The 22929-nt window shown below is 32.5% G+C and overlaps 1 protein-coding gene across 1 annotated transcript in view; it reads right to left on the bottom strand.

The window, feature by feature from the left end:
* The window catches only part of LOC126771836 (probable G-protein coupled receptor CG31760), an 83703-nt gene that overhangs the window by 16260 nt on the left and 44514 nt on the right, over window positions 1-22929 (bottom strand). Inside the window, exon 3 of the mRNA XM_050491967.1 lies at window positions 6776-6901. Coding sequence (XP_050347924.1) covers window positions 6776-6868 — 93 coding nt within the window. The 5' untranslated portion in view covers window positions 6869-6901. The remainder of the gene's footprint in view (window positions 1-6775; window positions 6902-22929) is intronic.

The raw sequence follows: 22929 nt of genomic DNA, 5'->3' as shown, positions 1-22929 counted from the left end.
CAGCGTAGGGCGCCCTCCAGCCAGGTGGACCGACCACCTTAAGAAGGTGGCGGGCACCAACTGGATGCGGAAGGCGGAGGACAGGGAGCTTTGGCGCACCTTGGGAGAGGCCTATGTTCAGCAGTGGACAACGATTGGCTGTTGATTGATTGAAGCCGTGTTAGCCGTAATATGATTAAATAATCCTGTTTCACGTGATTTCGACGCGTTTGCTACATTATGAGATGAACCGTAGTGCTCCCTTATTATGTCGAGCATTTATTAATGAATAAAATGTAAGTGAAACCAGAATGTTTCATCGATAACAACACCTTAATTTTAAACTACTTCAAATATACAATATATTATTATTATTATTTTTTATTCATAGATTTAAGTAAGCGTTTTATACAAAAAAAAATCTTTTATTGATTATTACTATATCGCTATATCAAATAATAGGGATGTAGTCTAATTTTTTTTATTTGTCAGTTTTATTTGACAGTTATTGATAATAATTAATTAATTGTATTTCGGCGCATCAATCTATGCCCGAGGATGATAATTAATTGAATCATTGGATTATCTACCCATTTACGCGTAATGTTTGAAATATAAACTGTTGGTAAATTTAATATTCTACATGGGAGTACGGAAATAAAAAAAAAATTAGAAACTTCGGAGTAAATATTTTAAAGTTCAAATAAATGAATCTCGAATTAAAGTCGTCAAACAAAATTACGAAGTAATCTTATTTGAAGGCACTGACGACAATTAGACCATTTCTGGATAGGAATTGCAATGCAATATACAGCAATTACTGTTCTGTGTGTCAGCCGTTTATTAGAACTGCCCGGCCAATCTAAATGCAGTAGTTATAAATCAACCGAAGAGTAATAAAATTGTTAACTTTAATTTATATTTTCATTTTTAAAATCGGTTCAGTTCAATTTTATTTTACTCATTTTAATAAAAATATGTTGATTATAAATACCTATATATAACAAACATTATTTATAAAACAAATGTAGGACGAAGACTGATTTTGAATTAAATATTATTATTATTATGGCTGAAGGTTAAAAAGTTGGCGTCATTTATTATCATATATAAAGTCGAATGGCATATCATACTGCGTCTAGCTATTATCATCAGCAAATATGCGAATGGTAGACTTAATTGACGTCAGTGCGATAGAGCGTTGCGAGCTAAATATGTATCACCCCTCAGCTGAAAGGGTACTTGCTATTTGAATAACACTTCCGAACAAGGTTGTACTTAAATAGTTAGTTCGTTCTCATTGACTTGAGGCGTAGGTTTATGTGTGAAGACATGTTTTTTTTAAAAATTGTAAATTGAAAAAATAATATTAACAATAATACGTGTCAAATGAAAACAAACAAACAAACATATGGAAGCCGGGATGGACTTGTGCTATCGTATCCAAAAACTAAGATAACTCTTGCCCCTGAGGAGAGCCACGAGGGACTTGTGACTCAGCGGAACGACATAGGACTATGGACGCGTATGTCAAAACAGTTTTCAGTAGGTTCATACCTACTGAAGAAATAAAACTGCTCATCTCACATAATTCACACAGGAATCAAGTATATTTCGAATAATTATAAAAAAATATTATGTATAATTCAGAGATGGTTTCAGCGGACTCGACATGTCACATAGTCTATCATCTACGTGTCACATGTCAGAACTTCACGAGCAAGACCTTTACGTCCGCTATTCTCCATTTTGTTTTCTTATATTATACATTTTAGTAAAAGTATATTACACATGTTATTTCTGTACTCTTATTTTACTCTGGCTAAGAATTCGGTAGTGTTGATTAAGCTTTTTAACCAAAAAGTCCTTTACGCACATTTGTGGTCTGACAGTAGCTACCGTCCGTTCCAATATAAGTAATAGACTTAGATTTAGAACGGATGGTTTTGATGCATTGGAGAAATTATTATGCACCCTTTGGACTTATTACACTTTTAGACTTATCTACATTCAACAGAAAATAAAACCGATTAAATAAATATCAGATGTTGATAAACGAAATATTTTTCGAAACATTATTGCAATTAAGGCAAATAATTAAAATATTTACCTTATTTTATTCAATGTATAAATTAAGTTTTAAATACATTGTTTATTTTCACAGGTAGAAACGATTGGTCGAAAACGAATTAAAACTGTGGCAGAACATTATTGTTGAATATAATCACGTATAAACGCCTTGAGCTGAAATGATACGGAAATAAAAACCATCTGTGCAAATATGCAAGTGAAGTCGTGCGCGCTCATCTTATTTGCAGTTATAAAAGCATTGCATTTATTTTCTTTTTCTACGTGCCAAAATACCAACTGTAGAGCTAACAAAAAATTCTTTTAGTACAATTTTTGAATGTTTTGCTTTATATTTTTATATTATATTCTCATATTATTTTGGTATGCGCTGTTTTGTTTGCATTGTTCGTTTGGACGTTGTAATGGAGATTCCTATTTTTTGTATACTATAAATCATCTTATTGATATTTAAAAGTAACTTCAACGTTAGATTTTTCATGCCACATAACAATTAAATTAAGGGACGTAAGCAAACTATTTATTTATTTAACAATTTTTGCACAACATATACATAAAATGAGAGAAGTAGGAAACAATCAAAGAAAAAGAAAATAAAAAATGGTGCGCAAAGGCGGTCTTATCGCTTATAGCGATCTCTAACAGACAACCTTTGGTGAAAGAATTTTGTAAGAGAACAGGTAAGTGCATTTACATATAAATAGGAGATACTAAATATTTAATAAACTACACATATCTACATCCCACTAACCACATATAATAATACATACATACATACACATATATACATACAAATATATATATATATAACTATATTACGAAGCAATGTGATACGTTCTCTGCATTCATAATATTGCACATAGATTCTGTCATTTAAATATTAGATATCATACTCGGACCAAACATCACGCTTCAAAATCAAGTACTTAAATTGTGTAGATATTCTGTTAACATACTGTAGTCTAATTGACTGTAAATGTTTGGTTCATTAAACGTACACGTGAATTTGTACCAAAACTGTACAAAAGCAAAATCAAAGAGCGAATATATGATGACGCGCACGAAATACGAATGATTTGATAGATGAGAAGAAACACTGGATATACAGTCAAGTTTGGTTGTGCTGTTTGTAATGTACTGTATGTAGTATCTAATTGGTTTGCTTTCTTTTTTTTATAGAATAGGAAGGCGGACGAGCATATGGTCCACCTGACGGTAAGTGGTCACCAACGCCCTTAGACATTGGCATTGTTAGAAATGTCAACCATCGCTTACATATCCAATGCGCCACAAACCTTGGGAACCTTAGTTCCCAAGGTTGGTGGCGCACATTAAAATCTTAATTTTATGTCCCCTGTGCCTGTAATTACACTGGCTCACTCACCCTTCAAACCGGAACACAACAATATCAAGTACTGCTGTTTTGCGGTAGAATATCTGATGAGTGGGTGGTACGTACCCAGACGAGCTTGCACAAAGCCCTACCACCAGTAGCAACATTAACAAGTGAAATCGAAATATAATAATTATTATTATATATGAAATAATATGATGAGTTGTTAAGAGAAATAATAGATATCCAATTTTTAACTTCATTAGACAAATGTAAATGAAACCATGCATATATAGTGAAATAGTAAATCTATAATGTGTTATAATTTGACACACCAAAGTTACTAATTTCTGTAATATATTGAATCATACAAAGATTGTTCTACACTGTCTTACTTCACACATTGTAATCAGGTATCTTGCTTATTTTTTTTTACATATACTTTTTATGGCCCAGTGGTAAGAACGCGTGAATCTTAACCGATGATCGTGGGTTCAAACCCGGGCAAGCACCATTGAATTTTCATGTGCTTAATTTGTGATTAAATTCATCTCGTGCTTTACGGTGAAGGAAAACATCGTGAGGAAACCTGCATGTGTTTAATTTCACTGAAATTCTGCCACATGTGTATTTCACCAACCCGCATTGGAGCAGCGTGGTGGAATAAGCTCCAAACGTTCTCCTCAAAAAGAGGAGAGGAGGCCTTTAGCCCAGCAGTGGGACATTCACAGGCTGTTACGGGGGGGGGGGGGGTACTTTTTATACATATTAAAAGCTAACAGCCTGTAAATGTGTAAGACGTATTGGGCAATGGCTTCCTGTCTTATTATTCCATCACCAGATCGATTGCGCAGTTATAGATATACATAAAGTATAATATATATATATATATATATATATATATATATCTATATTTTTCGAAGCCACCGAGCTAGTTGAGTCACAAACAAACGAAGCACATGAAATCTCTGCGGTACTTGCCCCGATTTGAACCTGCATTCTTCGGTTAGGATCATTAAATACAATATACATTGTACATTAAATACAAGTCTTTCTATAACTATATTTTGTTATATATATCAGAATCGAAACGGCTTTAAGTATGTTCTCAGATTAATTAGCACAATTAATTGACGTCATCGTAGTTGTAGCGTTATAAGGTCGTTTTAATCAATCAAGCAAAAAGATTAATCTCATGCATTGTACTGCAATAAGCGTAGAATTACATGGAAAAATTGTGATACAAACACGTGCAGATATGATGCGACATAAAGATAAATTAGTGTAGAAATATTAAGAAAAAAATTAAAAATGACTTGAAAACTATGTAACGGAAATAATAATTTTTTTGTGTGATCAAAAATTGTTTGAAAAAAGCAAATGCGTCGAATGCAGAACCCCCTCGCTTTATGAAGTCAGTAAAAGATATCGTGCAAAAGACAGGGCTGACCTTGAGCCCATGTACGCAAATTAGGCGAAGGTTTACGCGACTCGTGTTCGGGGGGCGGCATTATTTCATACGTCATTTTTTTTTAATTTTCATTTATTTTTTCAGCTATTATTACTGTAGCCCAAGTACGTAAAACTATTGAAATCGTGAATGACACGATAACGCATTATGACATTAGTATGTAGCACGAAGCATCCTCTGGCGACTAGTTATAGCTCGATATAATTACATAATGGACGGATCATTCTAATGCTAGTAAAGAAAATAAATTATACGTTGAAGATTAAAGTAAGAGTTTTTTATATTTAAAAAACTATTTAATTTTTGGAAATGATTTGTTTATGGAATTACGTTAGTACGACAATATGGTATCATAAAATGAGTTCTTTTTTACGCACGAAACGATACGGACTCCGTTCAAATTTCATCTAATGAGGTTTATTAACTATACGAATATTTTTAACGCGAGCGTTAGAACAACTGTTTTTTATTCAAATAGCTGTCATTAAATAGTAAAGTATATTAAAAGCAATAACAATTCCGCAGGTTCATAATTACGAATTGTTGCAAAATTTTTGTTTCAATGGAAGCCGTTCTTTTAGGTATTACGCGTTATATTAAGTTGAATATAAATAAAACGTATTCAAATATTTTTCTATCAATATAAGTTAAAATCGCGTCAAAAATTAAGTTTTTTCATAATTTCTAAAAGTAATGTTAAGAAATAAAAATAATGTTAACTGTATAAAATGTAATGTAAAACTACTCGAATATTGGACACAATATTGTTAAAATTAAATATCTCTCGATAAAAAAGTTCATAAACTTTCAACTACTTACATAGTAACAATGCATCATTATCAGAAAATCGTTATTAACAAGCAATTTCGTTGAATAAGTGCTTTGGAAATTTGCCATCGGAAAACGATATATAAAAACGTAGGCATTATTTAGCTCTGAAACTATTAAAAGGTAATTTTTCGCTGTCCGGAAAAAAACGCATAAAGTTAAAAACTTGATAACTCGGGTTACGAGTTACGACCCATATGTATGTGAATAGTTTTAGCTGTCGAGCCTTTCATATTCATTGTTTGAATTTTAATACAATTTTAAAATGAACATTTTTAAAAGAACATATCGTGTTTCGTGTGTTTACTGAACAGGATACGGTAGGAAGCTAAATTGATTGATATTTCGTGTTACGATTTTTAATATACTATTATTAATAAATAATTACATAAGTACATATTTATAACGTTTAGGCGACCCTCCTTGGAGATGGTTTTTGCTCGGGAGGACGGGTTTTTGTTGGTTTCCCGCTGCTATACGCGTGGTTGGAGCTCTTAAGTGCTCGATTGATTGCTCTTAACAAAAATCCCTTAGTCGGCTCTTACTCATGGAATGAGAAGTGCCCTTATTTTATTCTACCACAACAACAAAGCAAGATCAAATGTAAAAAAATATCAAAAGCGTAGATGGAAGTAAATATCTATTAAATTATCAAAATCTCTTAAAGTTAATTAAATATGTTACGAACTAAGTAATTACAACAGTATATTCAGTAATCTTAAAGATAATAATTAAAGCTATATAGTCCTGTTAATAATATTTAAATAATTGGTTCCTAAATATGAGAAGACCTAGTAGTTAGAGCACATAAATCGTAAACGAAAATTGCAAGGACGAGCAAATAAATAAAATAGCAAATTAAAATTAAGTCGGTGTGATCAGTGACCGTTATTAATTTTCTCGAGGTTGTCACGATTATATAACATTGGTGTTGAGATTTTCAACTCAATAAAAAAATAAAAAATAATAAGCATTTGTTCTATACGATGTTTTGCCTATAGGGCGACGATATTCATATCCCACTAACCTGCCCGTGTCAAGTCCCGGCGTAGCATATAGAATAACAGATTACTCACTCGGTATGTAGTGACGTTCGCAACATAGGCATGCGGCAGGGATAGCAGGGCGAAGGGCAGCAACAGACTTGTCACGCGCCGCGGCGCCCTCATCTCCGGCAACCATTCGCGCAATTACGCGCTCTGCTGAAACAAAACAAACATTTCATTAATCAATATATTTATAATTATGTAGTATAAGTTATTTAAATGAATCTTTTGTTTAGCTTAACTACTAACTAAATATAATTATATAAATTGTGTTTACACCAAAGTCAAACGACAGTTTGTTCAATATTTCAGCTCAACCAATTCCACTCATACGGTTGAGTGGAATTTGACATATGAAGTTAAATAAAAGCTTGTAAAAGAACAAATATTTATATTGTGTATGTATGTTGTATTCATGTTTTTAAAAAAGTAATAAAAACATGAAAATAAATGTAAATGATAACAAAGGTTAAGAATATTGTGCTACGAAATATTATACGATTATCCGAATATCTTAAACTATTCTAAGAATGTGGTGAAGCTCTGGTGAGGTGTTCTGCGTACGCTTTCGAAGGTTCCTAGTTTAAAAATAGACCCAAAGTTTTCTTTGTTACTTATCTTTGAATATAAACGTTTTAGACACGTTTTCCCGTGCGAAGTCGGGTAGCTAGTATTACATAAATAGCTTACATCCAGCGTTGTAAGCATACGGTTTTCCCATTTTGCATATTCAAGTGAACTCAATGATCAAAGGAGTCTATGAAGTGTTAACTTAAGTTCAAATTGACACTAAATTATTACCCTACTCTGTTATGACTTTAAAATAAAAACATTAAAATACCTGAGGTGTTTTAGTTTGTATTTAAACAAAAATTGAATCACTTATTGAAATTTATTTAAGTTAAGTATTTTCCAGTGTCGGACTGGATATTTGGATTTGTCAAATCGGAATTTTTAATATTGTTGTGTTCCGGTTTGAAGAGTGAGTAATCCAGTGTCACTACAGGCACGAGGGACATATCCTAGTTCTCAAGATGGTAAACAGGCGATATAAGAGATGGTTAATATTTCTTCTGCGGCAATGTCTGTGGGTGGTGAATCCACCTAAGTAACAACCTGTAAATGTCCCACTACTGGTCTAAGGCCTCCTCTCTCTTTTTGAGGAATCCACCTACCTAATTTAAATTTAAAAAGAAAATATTTTTTACATACACAAACTGAACTATTACTCAAATATATTCTTTATCTCTATATATTTCAATGTATCTAGTAAACGTAACATTCAGTGTGTGAAAGCTCGGTAATCGTATTAAGTTTGATTCTGTTTCTCAAGTTTCCAGTTGAAATTTGTTGAAGTCTGAAACTTGAAATCCGACACCTAGATACGAATACAGTTAGGCGGATAAACTGACGGATTGTATTTAATTCGAAACTATATGGATTACATGCCATGTTGTTCTAACAATATATAATAATTTGTATATATATGGTATTGTAGACTTGTTAGGTATATCAAATGTTATATGTAGAATATATCCTAGAAAAGTACTGTTGAATCGTAATTTTATTATATTATGTAAAGCTATCAACGGTTCAGAATGTACATTCTACCGAGAAAAACCAACGAGCAAGTCAGTATTAACTGTTATATATGTGTGTTGATTTAATGCAACTCCTGACTGATGATCAACAAATACTAACTCCACGCTTTTTAAAACTTATATATATTTTATATGGATGTATTAAAATTAATTAATTAGCAAAGTTAAAAATAGTTACGGCATTTTATTATAGAAACAAAAAATTGACCCAGAAAGGATTTATGGACTGCGCAGTATACGGCTTGCGTTATTGTCTCACGCCTGGACGAAATCCTTAAGATAATTGGCGATAACTTAAAGCTTATTCCACCATGCTTTTATATGTTTTGCAAAACATCATCCATTATGATCCATGCAGATTCCTCACCATAATTTCCGTATGAAATTAATTGTTAATACAAATGAAGCCAGTGCCGGATTAAGCAAGCGCATGGCCCGTGGCAAATTCTTTCGAAGGGCCCTTGATCTGCTATGGGTGTTTAGTATAAAGTGTTAATAAGGTTATGAAACTTTAAAGATCGAGCTATAGAATTTTTAATACATAGAATACGTCATTAGCTCATCCGCGCCACCAAAGCACGGCGACAATAAATTAAATGAATGCGTTAATTTCTTAATAATTTATTTAAATTTGGATATGGTTTTAACTTGTTGACGACCAGTCTGCCTGTAATACAGTGCAAATGTCAGCCGTTAGTATAATGACGTCCTGACGACCAGTCTGTCAATATTACAGTGTAAATGTCAGCCGTCAAAATAATGACGTCTTGACAACCAGTCTGTCAATATTACAGTGCAAATGTCAGCCGTCAATATAATGATGTTCTGAGGACTAGTCTGTCTATATTACAGTGCGAATGTCAGCCGTCACTATAATGATGTCTCGACGACCAGTCTGTCAATATTACAGTGCAAATGTCAGCCGTCAATATATTGATGTTCTGACGACTAGTCTGTCTATATTACAGTGCGAATGTCAGCCGTCACTATAATGACGTCTCGACGACCAGTCTGTCAATATTACAGTGCAAATGTCAGCCGTCAATATAATGACGTCTTGACGACCAGTATATCAATGTTACAGTGCAAATGTCAGACGTCAACATAATAACGTCTTGACGACCAGTCTGTCAATGTTACAGTGCAAATGTCAGCTATCAATATAATGATGTTCTGACGACTAGTCTGTCAATATTACAGTGCAAATGTCAGCCGTCAATATAATGACGTCCTGACGACCAGACTATCAATTACATTACAGTGCGAATGTCAGCCGTCAATATAATGGCGTTCTGACGACCAGACTATCAATTATATTACAGTGCTAATGTCAGCCGTCAATATAAAGACGTCTTGACGACCTGTCCGTCAATATTACAGTGCAAATGTCAGTTATCAATATAATGATGTTCTGACGACTAGTCTGTCTGTATTATAGTGCAAATGTCAGCCGTCAATATAATTACGTCCTGACGACCAGACTATCAATTATATTTCAGTGCGAATGTCAGCCGTCAATATAATGGCGTTCTGACGACCAGACTATCAATTATATTACAGTGCTAATGTCAGCCGTCAATATAAAGACGTCTTGACGACCTGTCTGTCAATATTACAGTGCAAATGTCAGTTATCAATATAATGATGTTCTGACGACTAGTCTGTCTGTATTATAGTGCAAATGTCAGCCGTCAATATAATTACGTCCTGACGACCAGACTATCAATTATATTTCAGTGGCGTATTATTATTTTTACCACTTTCTCAACCGCCCACAGCCAAACCCACCGATACTTCGGCAGCTGACGGTCGGTTTGCTTATTAGCTATATGAGATCTACTATCGATGTCGACATCAGCCGGCTTACTATGACTTTTGTAAATGCAACTCTACCTCCAGGACCATAAGTTTAAATATGCCACCCCTCTTGCTACGTGGTTAACCTGACACTGAATTAAGCACGTGAAAACATAGTGGTGCTTGCTTCTTGTTTTTGATCCATATATTAAGCCCAATAATTAATCCCGCCTCATATATAAAACTTTACATATAATTTATATTTATATTAATTGAATGCATGTATTTTAAGTAACAAGTTAACTATCAAAAAACCTTTAATGTCACTTTTATTCTATTGGCCGTGATTCATAGCAATAGCCCTTTGGACGGCAATATTTTTTTTTGTGAAACATTTAGTACGTTAAAAGCTATCTTCATAATATTATACTATACTAAATCTGAATGACCTTGTTGCACGCAAACAATTTTCTTATCTTTATAAAAAAAGAAAGATTTATTTGTAATAAAAATTAACGCTTTTGTATGATTTTCAAATTTGTTAATTAACATTTTTGCATATTTCTTTGACGTCCACTACATAAAAGGTGTTTTATTAACAGAGATTTAATTAGAATACAACCTTATACCTCTATTTTTCTTATACTTCTTTAAAGACAATATTTAAATTTATTTTCACTTTCAGCTAACATAGAAAATGTATTTACGTAAAACATTACGTAAATGATGTATATCTTAGCTGAAAGTTGTAAATTTACAACAATGATATATTTATACTAAGTTATATAGAGTGGACACGTATATGCCAGAATCCAGTGGAAGATTTTAAAGGCCTCGGTTGAAGGACAAGCTGTTACGAGGGAAGAATGACCGGATGCCGAGGATACGATTAATTATTTTAAGTTTTTATTGGTTTTTTTGATTCTATTTTGATTTTGTTTTTTTTTTTTAATATGTTTAAATAAAAACTAAAGTAACTACTACTAAAAGTCTTTTTTTATTTTATTTATTATAAATACCAGTCTTTATTTTTACTAGATTATTACAAAGTCAATAAATAAACCTTTAATAAAGCTATAATGTTTACGTTGTTTTATCTAGAAAATATGCGTTTTTATACATACTTATTGTAATTAAAGAATATTATAAACAAAAAGCTAATATGTATTAAAACTATAAACAAAAATATCTAGTAAATTTAACATAATAAAGCACTAATTGAGAATTCAAACGCATTCAGCGAAGCCATATTATACAGCTGCTATCCACGATAACGTATTAGGATTCAATGAAATTGCTATATCACGATAATTTCCGTTTGTTTTTAATTCGAATGAAGAAAGAAGATTAATGAATATGTCTACTATATTGTCTGATTGCAAATGCTTTTGTTATTGAGATAAAATAAAATATTGCTATACATATAGAGCTAGTTCTTAAAATTAAAAACGATAAGATGCATTGAATATCCATACAAAAACTTTATTATCTACAGCATCAAGCATATAGTGCTGTGAGAATTCTCATCTGGGTCAGGAAACGTTGGACTGTCAAACGCATTAAAATTTATTTAATTTATTTTAAGTAACATATAGCATGTAGCCAGCTGTATCCTATGATTACTTTTTTTTATAATATAGGAAGACGATAGAGCAATTTAGTGTGCACCAGTGCCTATAGACATTGGTGATGTAATAAATATTAACCACTCCTTACACTACTAATGCGAAATAAACCTTGGGAACTAAAATGTTATGTCCCTTGTGTCTGTAGTTACAGTGGCCCGTTGTGAGTGAGCTTATTGCTGTTTTACATTATATGGGCCACCTGATAGTAAGTGGTCACCAATAACGATAGACATTGGCATTGTAAGAAATGTTAACCACCGCTTACATCGCCAATGCGCCACCAACCAACCTTGGCGGTAGAAAATCTGATGAGTGGGTGGTACCTACCCAGACGAGCTTGCACAAAGCTCTACCACCAGTGATAAGATATATATAAATTGTACCCCTATTAATGTTGTTACTGTAATGTTATTTGTTTACTGTAATTGTCTGTCATTGTTTGATTTTATATAATAATTGATAATTGAAAATTTGCGAGAGCAGTTCAGATGCATGACATTATCGTAAGTCAAAGCTTAGCTTTAAAAAAAAAAGCAACCATTACGAATCCAGCTTTAGAATTATTAAAAAAGTATATTTTTATCATTTTTTTTTTAGTTTATACATATTATTATTTAAAAAAATTATCAACTATTCTCGTGTTTGTACTCCACAGTGGAAAGTTGCTTATCACTGAAACCTAACAAGTACAACTAGCTCTAGGGAATCTGTGATAATGTCACATTACTGAAACTTTAACTGAACACTTAATGTTAATACTAAAACGGAAGTGTCTAGCTGGGCACAGTTCCAAGTTTCAACCAAGTTTGTGGAGCCATTGGTCTTCTAGTTCCTTTATTTCTAAACAACTGAAAATGTAACGTTTCTTTAATTAAAACGTTACATTACTAGCGAATAATGATGTACATTTAAATAATTATTTAAAAAAAACTATTTGCGGTTGCATTTCGTTATATTTAATAACAATTTATTATATAATGATAACATTAACGCTTATTTCAATCGAAAAGTACAATAGTTTTACCTAATAAAATCGCATGAATGTAACAAAATGGGTAAATTCCTACCACAAGGGATACGGGATATTTCTACATTTTATTTAATCACCCGCTTTATATCAATCTATAACTTTTTAATGTAATTAATATATATATTAGCAGCACTCAAAACTGACTCGTTATTATACGAGTTCAATACTGAATACTTATTCTATATTTTTCTTTACGTAACTGCATTTCAACGAGAATACTTTGAAAACTAACGATCAGTCGTCGTCAGTCATTGGATTTACTAATGGATGAGTCATTAGCAAATCCAATGATCTTTAACTATTTACCACTCATATTGAATTTCTCACTCACTGTAGAAAAAATTAAAATTCTGTTATTACTTAGTAACCAGATTATTAATAAAATTACAATTAATACAAGGTGCTCAGCGACTCCCTGTGGAGATGTCGGTACCAGGCACTCGGCGCTTATCATTTGTTATTGGATGAATATTATGTATAAATATTTTGAGAAATCATTATTATTGCAATTTTATTCCTTCTCTTCCACCCTTTAAGTTGAAATTTCGAAATATCTGAAATGTATGTGTGGAAAATTCTTCATTTTCCAGACTTAGTAGTTTTGGATGTGCGTTGATAGTGCAAAAGATTAGAGGTATTTTCAGAAAATTTACATTAGTTACGTCATATTCAGATTTATATAACTTTTTTTAGTACTAGCCTTTAATGCCCGTTTTTAAGAAATTATTAATATCCCCTCCAATTAAGTTAATAGCTTGTTTTAGGAGTGGAGACAAGAATAGCTTCAGGGTCAGGATCGAACCTCCGACTTTCACATTGCTAAGAGGCCCATTGCGCTATTGACGCTTTATATAATAAAAATAAATACATTTTATTATTTTAGACTAACTTTCTCACTTCAAATATACATTTAATAAAGGGACTTCGTCTATTTAGTATTTACAACGTATGAATGACGCTGAATTGGGCGTATGCACGTCAAAGCGTTCCGCCTAAGGCATTTGGAACTTAATACAAAGAGAGACTTCTGACAGGCCAGTACTACGAACTTTGGACATAAAGGGTACATTTTTGCATCTTCGTCTACTGATTGAACGTCAAACTCATATACGCTACAAGATAATTATACAAACACACAATTAAGCCTATGTTTAAAATTATGATTAATCCTTATGTAACAAAAAGTTTTTAGTTCAAATGCATATTTATTTTTAGCTTCGAGATTTTTAGAAAATTAGGTAATAATTATACAGCGAACTAGCTGTAGAGAATAACGGACACGACGGAGCCACTTTTCTTATATAAATATTAGTATGTCAAACAGAAAATTATATACTAAAAAAAATTGTATCAACAAAACTATATAATATATAAACTATAAACGGAAATTGAGATTATTATGTATGTTTTAGGCGGCTAACAAATAAAAGGCAAATACACAATAACGGATAGTTCTGACGGCTGCGTAAAATAAGTGTTGCGTTGACGGCCGACGCTACATTCTCGTTAATTGCATTATAACTGTTCGATCTTGTAAATTCATAATTATTTTTAATTGCTAATATATTTGTATATAATATAAACATCGTTTATTTGATCACTAACATGCTTTATGTTACTGGTACTCGTGTACTCGTGACAGAAGGAGTACTCGTAATGCCATATGTATATTTGTGTAGTAAATAATCCTTACGTATAGTAAATAAACATTCGCTGGGTGGGTTTTAACATTCCATAATTTAGTTACAGGTATTCACAATTAATGTAAATTTGTTTATTGAAATGTAGGCGCATTGTTTTCAGTAAAAGGTCATTTCATCATCGACAAACCCACTTTAGAGCGTGATGGAATAACCTCCAAAACTTTTCTCCACGATGCTTGTGATAGCATTCAGAAAAAGCCGATTATGTACTTGCTTTTCATGAAATTAAGTAAACCATCTCATACTAGAATATAGCAGTAGGAAAGTTCTTAATAGATTAATCTGGAATAGCATAAATTTGATCAAGTAATTTCCTTGAAGTCATATTTACAAGGAATCTTTTTGTCACTGATTTCATCGTCCTATATTCGATTTGTAAATCCCAAGAGCTGTTGATCAAGCTTTAAACCAGGCACTTAGACGAAGAAACTCATTTTAGAGCATATCAGCTATCGCTATAAAAATACATTTGTATAGTTTAATTTTCTACAATTTCATTAACGTAAATGTTTATTGGTGGTAGGGCTTTGTGCAAGCTCGTCTGGGTAGGTACCACCCACTCATCAGATATTCTACCGCAAAACAGCAATACTTGATATTGTTGTGTTCTGGTTTGAAGGGTGAGTGAGCCAGTGTAATTACAGGCACAAGGGACATAAAATCTTAGTTCCAAGGTTGGTGGCGCATTGGCTATAAGCGATGGTTGACATTTCTTACAATGCCAATGTCTAAGGGCGTTTGGTGACCACTTACCATCAGGTGGCCCATATGCTCGTCCACCTTCCTATTCTATAAAATAATAATAATAATAATAATAAAAATGCTTTGATTGTTTCACAGCTTACGCTAATGCCCTGCATTAGTCTTTACATATTAAATATCTGTGAGTGCAATCAACAGGCTGCAGAGACATAACGTCTTAGATCCTTTGTATACCAGTTTGAATTGTCAATAATAATTTAAACCATGTTTAGTGTACGACGCTAATGTATGTTAAGTGCCTCTTTGGTTTAATGTAGTGGCTAGCTTACTCTAGAGACATAAACACCATGAGATTTGAAACGATCAATATTTTTGTTATTACGAACATTTTTATTGCTTAAAATAGGGACACCACATACGCCACCTGATGTTAAGTGGTCACCATCGTCCATAAACAATAACATTGTCAATGTGCTACCAACTATTGGAACTAAGATGTTATGTCTTGTGCCTGTAGTTACACTGGCTCACCCTTTAATCAGGGATATATAATAATAATAATAGCTACACATTCAGATCTCAAACCCAAAAAACAATACTCCAACATATTAAACCCAAACTCATTCCAGTATCTGGGACTTGCTTATTGTTTGCAGATCTGTTTGCCTATTGGCAAAGGCCTCCTCCAACCTTTTCCATTCTGACCTTTCCTGCGCCACTCTGTTCTACTTAACAACTGCTACCTGTCTAATGTCCTCATTCCACATTTTTAGTGGTCTACTTTTCTTCCTTTTACCTTCTACCATCTTGTAACTTTTTTTGTCCATTTATCATGACCTCTTACCATATGTCCTACCCATCTCCATTTAAGTCTTCTTATTTTCAGTCTGACATCTATAATTTTTGTTTTATTTCTGATAACACAGTTTTTCAGTTTATTGGATTTCTTAACGTTCATCATACTCCTTTCCATTGCATACTAGCATGTTGTGAGTTTCTCTGTCAATCCCTGGGCTAAAGCCCAAGTTTGGCAACCATACGTAAGAACTGGTAGTATGCAGGTGTTAAATAGTTTGCTTTTTAGTTTTATATGAAGTTTTTTGTCTTTCATAGCCTCTCTCAAGCCTCCAATATCTCCTCCATCCGTTTGTGATTCTCCTCTCAATTTCGTGGCGCATAGAATTTTTTCGAGTAATGATCTCTTCCAGATAGATGTACTCATCGGTATACTCTATTTCTGTGTTCCTAATTCAATAGCGTTTTTGTTTCCATTTGACATAACTCTAGTTTTATCCGGATTTAGTTTTAACCCTACTTTTGTACTTTCCATAGCGAGCTCATTTATAATTTTGGTTATGCTTCTGTTGTTTTGGCGAATAACACAATGTCGTCCGCGAATCTTAAATGCGTCTGACGCATTTAAGATTTAATCAGGGATATAATACTAAGTAATGATGTTTGGCAGAAGAACATTTTATGAATATCTATTTATTTCCAAATAATTCAATTGTATAGTTAAACATAAAATCATATAAAATATATTATAATGCACTGATCACGCGAACAGATGTAAATAAGTGTTCGTAAAAAAGGTATGTACTGCTCTTTGTACAACAAAACTCATTATTCAAAGTGTGAAGAGTTCTCGTATATTTTTTTCCTCACAAAGGCATCGGTTTCCTCGTTTCTACTTGTGGCATGTCTCATTGTATACACTGATATATATTGTATAGACTATACTTGACATTATTAAGGTTTCATAAAAATACAGCTGGACCAAACGATCACTGTGATATCTTTTTAAAAAAACCTTGAAAATAACAACGTACCTTATTCAAGGCCCTTAAAAGCACTTATATGGTACTTTTGAATCACTTTAGCATGTGTAAGCTATCCCGTGGCGTCCCACAAAGCGGAAAGGGAACTGCTGGTTATTTGTGGGGATGCGTTAATATCTTGCGACAAAAAAGAAAAGGGAAAAGATGATCGTTTGAAAGTTTTGCAAGTAATTTAAAACTAGTTAAACCATCATATTTGCTACTTCACTTTGCATAGCGTTCGCGTATTCCACCCTACCAGGAAAGTAGCAAACGTTTGTTTTTTTATTTGGATATGTGTCGATGAAGTCTTTGTAATATTTACCAATACACCAAATATTTGGTCAAATAAAGTGACCTTGCTACGCGAACGCGCTACGCTACATCAATCGTGATGAGCTGACTTTAGGTGTGTATTGATTATACATGTTATATTAGAGGATTCCAGCGTGGCAGAAATTCGACATTAATTCATTGTTATTAGAAATGATTTAACATTCAATATTTTTATTATATTTTTGAATTACCGTTGGCAAAACCTGGTTGGTATGGAAATAAAAGACCTAATGAAATGTTAAATTTTTTTGACAACGAACGATAGACTATGTGTTTGACATAGGCAGTATGAATGTGAACTATGAATGATTTATTTTATTATATTTAAGGTATTATTTACACAAATAGCACACATTTTAGCCTTCTGCACTTCTTAATATAAACTTTAACCATGCGAAATCTCACAACCTTCCGCGCAAAGTGTTTAAACAGGGTTACAAAGTAAATTAACAATATTATTAAATAATATAAAAAAGAAATAATATTGCTTATTATTATATACGTAATTGATTCAATTTTTATATATACATGGTTTGTTTACAAGTGTTACGAGTTATAATGTAAAAGTAAACTAATATTCAAATAAACTCGCATCTAATAAGGCTTAACTAAATTAACAAATTATTTAAAATGCTACTTATGCTCTTGCTCAAAGCTTAAGTTAGAATCATAATTAATTATAGGATAATTGTTCCAGCGGCTTAGTTTAAAAAAAGAAAAAAGACAGAAAGCCGTAATTTAGCATAGAGTTTTCCACAAGCAACTTGTATTTTAAGCGATTGAAAAATTGAATAATGTTTGACCTGAAAATTCAAGCAAAGCGACGTTACTAAGATGTTTCGCTATATTGAGAATCAGGTCGCGGAAATCAATTTCCTTGTTGCCATTCCTTCTATTTATTGGGCACTAATTTTCCTTAAGCAAGTAAAAAATTCACATTGACATTTCATCCCTGTTACTTAATACGATTTTTGAATATATATTTCATTTAACGAAACCATTCGTTCAATTCGTTACGAATTTGCACCGTAACCGTACCGTAACAGCTTGTGAATGTCCCACTGCTGGGCTAAAGGCCTCCTCTCCTCTTTTTGAGGAGAAGGTTTGGAGCTTATTCCACCACGCTGCTCCAATGCGGGTTGGTAGAATTCACATGTGGCAGAACTTCAGTGAAATTAGACACATGCAGGTTTCCTCACGATGTTTTCCTTCACCGTAAAGCACGAGATGAATTATAATCACAAATTAAGCACATGAAAATTCAGTGGTGCTTGCCCGGGTTTGAACCCACGATCATCGGTTAAGATTCACGCGTTCTTACGACAGGGCCATCTCGGCTTTTTTTGCACACGCATATATTATAACAATATATTATTGACGATATTGATAACAAATGCAGCTAGAAATATATTAAAGAAATTTTCACATAATACCAATTATCTCGTAGTATACACTACGAGATAATTGGTATCTTATATGAGGTTAAATGTTTTAGAAATACAAATAATGTTAACAGGTGTATGGAATATACGTTGTCATAATCCCGAAGTGTAAACAATAGACATCATAGTGTCATATATTAGAAACCTATTTGTAATAGCATATTGATGACATCGTAATAATGTTATATTACAGATTAAGCGGTTTCGCTTTTTTTGAAATAAAAATGTTTGTGTTTGTTTATTACAAATATCTAAATTAAACTTAGGTGCATAATCTCAAAATAAATTCGAAAACATTATTTGATTATTTTAGCCTTTACTTTGGATAGATAGAGTTAAATGTTCTATCAAGATTGAACCAATGTGTTTCAAGATAAACAGTAACAGAGCAACAACACACTTAATTATGTTACAGCGATATAATCTATTCTCATGAAATTGTTGTCCTAACGTTGTCGAAACTACTCAATATAGAAAGCTTGAAATTTTAAACAAAGAACAGATTTTGAATTACGGAAGCATTTTTGAAAATTTCAACTTAAATGGGGAAAATGGGAGGGTAATTATGTATGAATTTTACTACAACGACATAATTGAAACCATTTTTTTTTAAATAAGCATGTTATTGCAATTTATGGGTGACTTTGTAAGAAATAAGACATTGTCAACGATATTGCCTAAATCTTAACTGGTTTTATGAGGAGTTTACGACTATTGACAAGGTTTGACGACAGGTATACTAAACTTTATGGTACGACGAAGACACTATAAAATTGCATGACGTAACTCTATACATCTTAATTATTAAAATATAAGATTAAATATTTATTTCTTCTCATAAAGTAGATTTTTTTTTGTTTTCTTGTGATTATATTTTGTGTATTTGCGCACATATTCCATTCATTCCACGAATGGATATGAAACTTCACATAAGTTCGAGATTAAAAGACATTGACACTATTTGACCGATTACCATGAAATGTACATTAATGTATTTTTTCATGGAGAAGGTTTTTATACTACTTGTTATAACTCGTCGCTAGTTAGAGATGTAGCCATTCAATACATTTAGATACAGGCGGGATAACGTCGGGTAATTTTTGTTAGTATATAAATATTAATAATATAAGAAATGGTAAGAGACTATCTTTCAGTATTTAGATATAATAAAATCACACTTTTGAGCCAGTCTATGTTGTTAGACTGGCTCAAAGGCCTAACAGGACATAACATCTTAGTTCCTAGTTGGTGGCGCATTGGTAATGTAAGGAATGATTAATATTTCTTAAGGCGCCAATAGATAGATGTTTATGTTTGAGATCAATTTATTTTATATACCGTTAAATTTCGATTAGTTTCTAAATAGCACTCAGTATGAAGTCAATGTTCCTTTGTTTTGTCCGAGTTTCGTATTATTGTGTAGTCCAAGTAAAAGCATTTCGCTAAGGCGAACTTTTATCATTCCTTATTTATACAAATTCTTCAATATTATATAAACCAAATGGTTTTAAACTTATCCTTAAATATGAACTCAATTAAGTTGCGATTATTCTCAGATTACATGACTTCAGATTAGCCAATCGTGACAAGACTTCAAGCTTCCCGATTTTCACCATTCAAATCAAATCAAAACATTATTCAAATAGACTTTTACAAGTACTTATGAATCATTGACACTCTTAGGTCTATTTAAGAGCACCTTAGGTTTTATATCCCTTGTACCTGTTATGTACATTATGCTTTTCACCAAAACAGCAATACAAAGTGGTAACGGTATTAACGGTATGGTATGGTTTTAGTGGTAGATTTATTTTTGTGTTCGTGATATCCACCCATATGGACACCTGTCAGTATACAATTTTAGTGGATTTTTATACGAAACATGCAGGTTTCGAAATGATGTTGAACGAACCCAGAACATTAGGTTAAGATTCAATTGTTCTTTTTGGGGATCATGGATCCAATATTATGATATAATCCGAAATTACGCATTAAAGTGTGGATTCATAATACATTAATTGCATAAATCTCAAATTCCATACCGTACCGTAACAGCCTGTGAATGTCCCACTGCTGAGCTAAAGGCCTCCTCTCCCTTTTTTGGGGAGACGGTTTGGAGCTTATTCCACCACGCTGCTCCAGTGCGGGTTGGTGAGATACACATGTGGCAGAATTTCAGTGAAATTAGACACATGCAGATTTCCTCACGATGTTTTCCTTCACCGTAAAGCATGAGATGAATTATGATCCCAAAATAAGCACATGAAAATTCAGTGGTGCTTGCCCGGTTTGAATCCACGATCATCGGTTAAGATTCACGCGTTCTTACCACTGGGCCATCTCGGTATGTAATGAATGACCGAGATGGCCCAGTGGTAAGAATCTCATATTCAAAATAATTTATTTAATTATATTTAATTTTTCACGTATTAACAGAAAAAAAATCAAAGTAAAACCTTTTAATGTTATATGTATAACCTTAATCATTTAAACTTTACCAGCGTTTTTATATCATACGGAACCAGTCACGCTTTTGATTTCGGTCACAAACTTGTATGCATTTATCAGGCTTGGGAAAATTCCATGATTTAATGCTATGAGTAGCACCGTTGCATGTTAAATTTACTCTCGTTGTTATATGAACTTATTTATAAAAAAATATACTTTTACTAATAAATTATAAAGTATGTATTCAATTAAAATTATAAAAAAAAAATTGTCACAAGATTTTTAAAAACATAAACCTCTATCGTTTATATATAACGACACGTTATTTGTTGAAATCGATGTGATGAAATCGAGAATATACTAACATACTAACATAGATTCTTCTATTTATAATACAGATTTTCATGTTAGTCAATAAGCCCTAATAAGCAATGCAAAGGTACGTTTACTATAAATATACCTTTATGTACTATTTTCCTGAGGAAACCATTGAGTTCGAGATAACTTCATTTCCTGAGCAACGGCAAGCCTATTGCATCCTGAATAAAACCTTACACGTAAATTAATTTCTTTTCAGAGCGATAAGTAAATCTTATTTGTTATCGTGTTTACAGTTTTAAACGTTAAATTGATTTGTAGTATATTAAAATGAATTATTGGAACACAAATTACAATTTGAGAAGTTGATATTGGACCTACCTATGTACAATCCCTATTTAGCATTTAAAACATTTTTTTTAGGTTATAACACTTGAATTTATTTATAATTTAGGAACATTTTAGTATGACTTATGTAGTGGTTTTAAATGTATAGTAGGTAGTACAAAGTAAAGAGCCCGCATGTGTCATGCTGCAAGCAAGTTAGATAAAGACCTTTTATAAGAATAAGAAGTTTTAGAAGTTCTAAAGTAACACACTTTTCCCTTAAAGAGTGGAGGATTTATTGGAGGAATAATTTCCTCCAACACTTCATGTGTTACTTCAAAATATTTACTTTTTTGTTTTTATGAATGGCAAATAAAACATTTTTAGTAAGTAGTAATACTTTAATTTACTTATAATACGTTTTTTTTGCTGGATTTTTAACGCTATCGTTGCCTTTTAAAACGCTACTCGTAAATTCGGTGCGATTTTATCAGGATCGTTATTTGTTACAATTTATTCACCGTAAGCTAGCATTACTTCCTGTCACTGTATTTTAGTTCGACTCGACTGAGGCGCACTATCAGATATAATAATTGGATTTACTGTCGATACTATTAGCAAAATCTATGAGGAAGTCCATCTCATTTACCATTTTGTTTTTGGCGAATAAATTTGGTGGAGCCACCTTATTAATAAACATTATTCAATAATAACTATTAATATTGCTCAATTGATCAGAATAAAATATATACAATTAGGCTCTCATCGTCGTAAAGGATTATGTTATATGTAAAGCTACCGCCGGTGTGGATTGTAAATTCAAACGAACCTATAAAATAAATTGTGTGATTGTCAAAGTACCTACTAGAATGAATGTGTAAATACAATCAATACAAATCTTACGCTGACGTCATCTAACATTCGAAATCTTACGCTGACGTCATCTGACGCTCGAAATCTTACGCCTACTCGTCTGATGCTCGAAGTCTTAGTTAAGCTTTACCGTGTACCGAGCGCTATGATTTACACATTCCA

Source organism: Nymphalis io, chromosome 11 (assembly GCF_905147045.1).
Source record: "Nymphalis io chromosome 11, ilAglIoxx1.1, whole genome shotgun sequence".
Taxonomy (NCBI): domain Eukaryota; kingdom Metazoa; phylum Arthropoda; class Insecta; order Lepidoptera; family Nymphalidae; genus Nymphalis; species Nymphalis io.
Note: the sequence above shows the minus strand (reverse complement) of the source record. Positions and strands in the feature narration are given on the sequence as shown.